This window comes from Melitaea cinxia, chromosome 27 (assembly GCF_905220565.1).
Source record: "Melitaea cinxia chromosome 27, ilMelCinx1.1, whole genome shotgun sequence".
In the NCBI taxonomy this organism is placed as follows: Eukaryota; Metazoa; Arthropoda; class Insecta; order Lepidoptera; family Nymphalidae; genus Melitaea; species Melitaea cinxia.
The window spans coordinates 9,057,555-9,064,454 of record NC_059420.1 but is presented as its reverse complement, the minus strand read 5'-3'; the positions used below and the strand labels follow the sequence as shown (position 1 = coordinate 9,064,454).

The window sequence follows — 6,900 nt, the reverse complement described above, 5'->3', positions numbered from 1 at the left end:
GCATTTTTTTCAACGTCTTTATTGATTTTTAATTAAATAGTTTAAAGTGAGCAATTTAAAAGGACAACGTAGTTGAATTGAGCTATTGAAAATCTATCGATTAGTATATATTTTTTTATTACAAATATCATTATTTTGCAGGCTGGGGTGGGGTAGGTGACATTATTGATAATTTGATAGTGTAGTTTCTTTGTAGATAATATCGAGTATTTGGAATTAAAATAATACTACAATTGCAAGTTGCAACATTATTTTGACACCGCTGACCGTGATATTGACATTGATTTTGACACTTGACAACGCGTATAACCTCCGAAAATATTTAAAAATATCAAAACAAACGTTATTATAAAATAAATAAACATGTATTTCATGTTTTTATTGAGCATATTGTCCCTGGTGTTACAGGCGACGTTTATAACGTTAGCTTTAGGTGAGTGCGGTTACTGTTAATTATTTTTTAATTCTTACATTTTGTGTTTTTTTACCTTGAAAAATGTTTTAAAAGAAGGAGTAGGGACAGGTTTGGCACGGTTTCCGTACTTAAAAATATCTAGCTACTCTCTGATAGCGATATATTTATATAAGTGATGTATATAAAAAACTATACTATGATTTTCCAAATGATCCTTTTGACTTGATTATCGTCGTTCTTATTCGCAATAAATAACTTATAAGATGGTAATTATATATAATATATAGTTTTGTTACGTACTATTTTTTATAGATATATTTTATAATTTATAAGAATATATATATTCAAAACTAAGGCTTGAAACTATTAGCTGAGATCCTCGCCAGTACTTCGAAACAAAATCTATATTCCGAATCGGCGATAGTTTTACTTTGTAAAAGTATGACTCAAAAGTGCTTTTTTCATATTGTCTTTTATTTATTCATTGTAAATGTATACACAAATTCCAGTCACAATAATATTAGTAATATTTTTATGAAAAATAAAAACTATATACAGAGAAATAAATATTTTTTCCTAATTATATTATTTCAAATCTATTCATGAATTAAAATTAATCCACCTACCTATAATTATAAATCCTAATATCTACATTTTTCAGCGGCCGGATTATTCTATCTAGCCGAGTTAGTCGAGGAGTACACGGTTATGGCAAAATATGTAATATCATGGGTTGTCATTGTAAGTATAATACATATAAGTTGTTTTGTAATACATACAATAGTTAAATAATACCTTTAAAGTATAAAATAATTAAGTAAAGTATCAATTCCTACTACACTTAAATTCATAACATGTAACTTGTAATCAATTTTAACGTTTTAAATTGAAGAAATCTGTAAAAACATTTAAACTAAGCATGTAATTAAAAACAAAATTTCAGCTTTGTTGTTTTGTTGAGGCATAAATATTTATTTTTAAAGCAAGGATAACATATAGTTCCTGGGTGACCGAGCTTAGCTCGGTATTTTTAGTAAATTGTGTTTCTTGGAAATCATTATTTATAAAATATGAATAATATTTTTTTTACCGACAATGATAAAGAATATAAATAAATATAAAAAATCTAATACAAAAAAAAAATATTAAAAAATAATGATAAAATATGAATAATATTTTTCAATTTTACATACATTATTAAATAAAGAATAACAAGTGCATTTAGAAAAAAAAAGAAAAAAATAATAATCGACTGAGAATTTGGACCATGGTCTTTTCGATAACGACTGGTCGATTTTCCACTTGAGCTATTACAACTTTACTGACAGTCGCGAAATTTTTTCATTGTCTAAAAACTGGGATATAACGACATTTCCTAAAAATAAATCCTAGCTAGATTTATGGATCTCCGACGAAATTGCCTGCGTACTAAATTTCATGAAAATCGTTGGAGCCGTTTCCGAGATTCAGATTATATATATATACAAGAATTGCTCGTTTAATAGTATAAGATATTAAGAAATAATTCTTTCAACCTATCCCAGTCCACTGTTGGACATAGGCCTCCCTAAGTTCGCGCTAAAAAGACCTTTACTCATGTGTTTTGCACATAGTCATCACGCTGGATAGACCGATTGGTGACGGTTAACAAGTAATAAAAAAAATGAAATGATTATCATGTATGACAAATAAATGTCTAGATACCTACTTTTTTTGATTTTTACTTTTTTATTCTATTTTTCATTTGACCGACCAAAAAATTAAATAAGTGGACTTCATACACACACACGGTCCTCTGTTCCTATAGTAATGCCTGTGTTTTAGGTAACAGTCAGTTGCTATGAAATGAAAAATTTCAAAATTAAAATTAATTTTTCAGGCAACAGTAGTAATCCACTTGGGACTGATACTCTTCGAAGATATACCGCTGTACTTGAATGCAATTGGAGTTATACAGCAGATTTTGTACGGATTTTTATTGAAAGATTTTCCAGTCGTCCGAGTTACCAGTGTCGCCTTCATGACTGCTGTTTTGAATCTGATATTACATCACTATCTGGCGATTAAGTACTTTGGACAAGTCCATTATGCCTTTTCTGAGGTGAGTAAAACTTTATTATTTGAGTTTATTATTTAAGAATGAAAGTTATGAAAAAAATATGTGGCGTTAAATTGTGTGAAACAACTGATGCTAATGCTTAGTGACGCTAAGATTGACGTTTTACAACGTGGCACGTAAGCTTGCTTGCAACCCTGGTGGTATAAAAAAAAAATGTACATTTTGAGTTCATGTATAAATCTCTCTTATTCCTGAACTAACTGCTTCTATTAGTCTTTTTTTTTCCTGTGGTGAGTGAGTTGATCAGAGCTGGAGGGATTGGGTGGTAAAGTCGGCAACGTCGTTGCAATGCTTCTGGTGTTGCAGGCGTATATTACGTCATGCACTGTTTGCAAAATAGAGAGATGTACAAAAATACCTACCTACCTTAAAATACCTGCTCCCCCCCTCTATTCGAAAAACATATAATATATCCAGCAATGTTTAGTTTTGCAAAGTATTTGGCAACTGCTCGACGTATTAGTGCTCGATCAAAGGAGTCGTACCATATACCTAAGACCAAAACCAAGTATGGTGGCAACACATTCATTCCACGTGCAACTTCATCATATAATAAACATTTTAAAACAATTGACCAGTTCTGGTGCTCACTTAATTTTTATAAGAGTAGGGTTAGAGAATTGACTTGCAACAAATCTTGGTGATCTGGCCTTTAATTTTTAATTTTTTGATTTTTTAATTTTTAATTCTTTGTATAGTTGTTTCGCAATGTTTCTTCCTTTGCCTGTAGTTGTAGCCTTAATTTAGTTTTTAAATGCTAATGTTGATTTTTAACTTATTTAACAAATGTATTCTTGCTTTTAGTTTTGGCGAAAGCTGACCGTGTTAAACCTATTTGTGGACACAGTTTTGGTTTATGTATTATGTTTGTAACTTTAATTGTATGTGTTTATTTTTAACTGTTTGTGTTCCTTAACAATAAAAATAAAAAAAATAAAAACTGAGGCATGATGCCCCCCCCCCCCATGCCACTGTCAGTTGTAAATCTATCTTGTGACTAAACTAACTGCTTCTATTTGACTGATTCTTTTTTATAAACCTTTTAAATGGTATGTAGTATATGTAAGTGGTTTAATGCCTCTAACTTGTTATACCTGCACATGACAAACATTGGTATTGCCCATAAAGATGTTTGCCATGCTCTGGCTGTTTGTGCAGTCCTTGTGAGTCTTCCCACCATGCCCCGGAGAGCACGTTAAGCCGTCGGTCCCGGTTTTTATCATGTACACCTGATAGCGATCTTTACTCATAGTAGAGATATCTGCCAACCCGCATTGAAGCAACGTGGTGGATTAAGCTCTGATCCTTCTCCTACAAAGGGAAAGAGGCCTGTGCCCAGCAGTGGGATATTACAGGTTGAAGCGACCCATAATCAAACCTCGTCAGTGTTAGTGTGAGTCTGAGCTAGGTATCGAATTACCTGTATTTTAGGCTCGCACCATTTTATTGTTTTATTAATTCATGTTTCTCATTTTCGATTATTAGTTAAGTGTCTAAATTGTTCTTTTTAATTCTAGTTTTATTTTCGTATATGTGTGCTGCATTTACCTAATATTTTTAATGTTTTTGCAGGTTCTAGCTTACTTTACTCTCTGCCTATGGATAGTGCCCTTGGCCCTTTTTGTTTCACTGTCAGCAAATGACTATGTGCTGCCAACTACCGGAGAAAGACAGCACTTATTAGGTAACTATTTTTTTTAAGATAAATTTCTTTAATGGAGGTGCGGTTACAATAATCGCTTTATATTAGCATTTGTATGATTCCCGCTTGTGTATTGGTCATACATGTGGCATTTGTGCTTATGTTGTACATGCTTTGGATTCTCGACTCGAGAGCGAATTCTACTGAGGGTCGTTGTGTGTAAAGTGTTTATTTATTTCAGTATTTAGAAGCTATTAAATTAAAATTAATAATGATTTCATAAATAAGAAATTCGTTAGTAGAATGCAGCACAAATAAGAGATAGATTTTTAATTTTATCAATCAGTTATATTATTCGTTTATAATCCCTTTCTCTTATTTATATTATAAATGTGAATGTAAGTTTGTTTGTTACGCTTTCACGCGAAAACTACCTAACTGATCATCATGAAACTTTGTACACATATTCTTGGAGGTATTAGAGGTAGCATAGGATAGGATAGGATACTTTTTACTTTAAAAAAAAAATAAAGTAAAGGAAGCCGCGAGTAAAAGCTAGTATATAATAAAAATATACGCTGATTTTGCCTTTTTTTCTTAATTTATGACCCGGGCGCTAAATCTTAAAGTACGCCGCTGCCTGACGGATATATATTATTGCAAAACTATATGGTGTTCCTAACCTACTACTAGTATTTGTTGTTTTTTCAATTTATTTTTTGTACATAAATTATAAATGGTATGTAGTGGCGTAGCGAGGGGAGGGCAAGGGGGAGCATCATGCCCCGGGCGCTACTTACAAAGGAGGGCGCTAATCACAAAGGGGGGCGTTAATCACAAAGGGGGGCGCTAATCACAAAGGGGGCGCCAAATGGTCCACAAAAGAAAAATTGCTGGACATATTATATAGTTTTCGAATGGGGAGGGGGGGGGCTAAATAAAGTGCCCCGGGTGCGAGTTAAGTTCGCTACGTCACTGATGGTATGTAATGCATGTGGTTGTATGACCCTTGTGTAAGCTATGATGCTTTTTAAAACCCGTTCCTGTGTGCAGAAAACGAGTAGTTTTATTTACAGACCGTTTTGAAAACCACTCGTTTTCTGAATATAGGAACTGCATAAATCGAGTAGATATATATAATATAGCATGGTGTCGTCTCCTGTCAAAGATTTTCATTGTAATATGAAACTTTGAATAGTTACGGGTCTCTGTAAAGAACTCACTATAGATGGCGCCACGGTTCGCTTAAACCGAAAATAAAAATCATCATATCAAAAATTTCGCTCTAGCGGGTACATCGTTCCATAGCTTAATTTGCTAGAGCGCCGACACGGTCAGTCGGAGACGCGGGTTCGAATCCCGCTGGAGCGGTCAATTTTTGATATGATATTCAAAAATGTTTAGATATATATATTTTTTAATTTTACAGTAAGTAGTCATAGATCAGCTACCAATGAGACCATCAATTGTTGCGTCAACCAGCCCGTAGTTATCAATAGCGCAGAATTAAGTATATATTCTAAGAATACCCAAGAATAATTAAGGGTTAGCTTTAAGAAGTAACGAAATTGACACAAGCCCCCATATTTTTAACCGACTTCAAACAAGGAGGAGTGCTTCGAATAGACTGTATTTTGTAATAATTGAACCAGTAAGTCGATGTCCGTGATTTTAGCGGTCATTTAAAGTTTTTCTTTTTTATTTATTTATTTGCAGACGTGATTTTGAGTCAAGTTTTTTTTTACGGACGTTTTATTTGCTTGATTTTTACGGTTTTATTTTTTAATAATTTTTTTTTAACCATCTTCAAAAAGGAAGTGGTTTCTCAAATTGACCGTATATATTTTTATGTGTTCGCGGATAACTGTCGTTTATAAACCGATTTTGATGATTCTTTTTTTTGTTGGAAAAGAGATATCCCAAGGATGGTACCATAACAAGGACACCAGGATCTGATGATGGCATTCCAGAGAAATCGAAGGGAACCTTCGAAAATCGTAGTGCATCTGTAAATTTTTTTCGTCTACTTACGTTATATTACTTGTCGATGTAATTGAAATCGGTTTTTTTTTCGTTTGCGAGCAAACACAATTATTTAAACGACGGGATTGATTTGAGAATCAAGTCTTTGTATTATTTTTTTATGTTGGCCAAGTATTTTGACTATTAGGATTTGAACATTATTTTCGTTGAAGACTTTTTTTTAGATACAGACACAGTAAAATCACTGTCTATCGACGAATCTACGCTTGTCATATACCGAATATTCCAAAAGAGACATATTGTAGTGTAAAATTGAGAAAAAACAAACCTTTTTTTTAAATTTTTATGCAATTACAGATGACGACAACGTGGTCACAGATTACTTATCTCGGAAAGCGAAACGGTACAGTCTCCTGTCATTCTTCAGTTTCGCTAAAGAATCAATACTACCGCAGAGAAGCAAAAAGGCTTTTTAAATATATGTAGTGTTCAAATAGTTACACCCAAGTAGCTAATTTATGATAATTTAGGAGTTGCCAGTATAAAGTTGTCATGTCGCTTTAAAAAGTAATGGCAATCTTAAGAGCAATGGAGGGAAAATTTTTATTTTCAATCATTCACAATTTACATTTTGAATTTTAATGCGATTTTTATAATTATATTTTTAAGGGTCTACTAAACACACTATTTAGACATATGATGTATTAATTAAAATAATAACAATAAAATTGTGTGCGTGTC

The 6,900-nt window shown here is 32.6% G+C and overlaps 1 protein-coding gene across 1 annotated transcript; it reads left to right on the top strand.

Moving 5' to 3' along the window:
- The first annotated feature begins 277 nt into the window (after window positions 1-277).
- LOC123667054 (protein TEX261) lies at window positions 278-6,900 on the top strand. The gene is made up of 5 exons (XM_045601053.1): window positions 278-433; window positions 1,077-1,156; window positions 2,295-2,516; window positions 4,107-4,218; window positions 6,517-6,900. Exons 1-5 carry the CDS (start codon window positions 364-366, stop codon window positions 6,633-6,635), a joined length of 603 nt encoding a protein of 200 aa, XP_045457009.1. The 5' UTR covers window positions 278-363; the 3' UTR covers window positions 6,636-6,900.

Bases quoted from the DNA above. Each gene is read 5' to 3' on its own strand.
- LOC123667054 (XM_045601053.1), top strand. From the start codon at position 364: ATGTATTTCATGTTTTTATTGAGCATATTGTCCCTGGTGTTACAGGCG. The intron at 2,517-4,106 runs GTGAGTAAAACT...ATGTTTTTGCAG, and splicing joins TCCATTATGCCTTTTCTGAG to GTTCTAGCTTACTTTACTCT. The intron at 4,219-6,516 runs GTAACTATTTTT...ATGCAATTACAG, and splicing joins AGAAAGACAGCACTTATTAG to ATGACGACAACGTGGTCACA.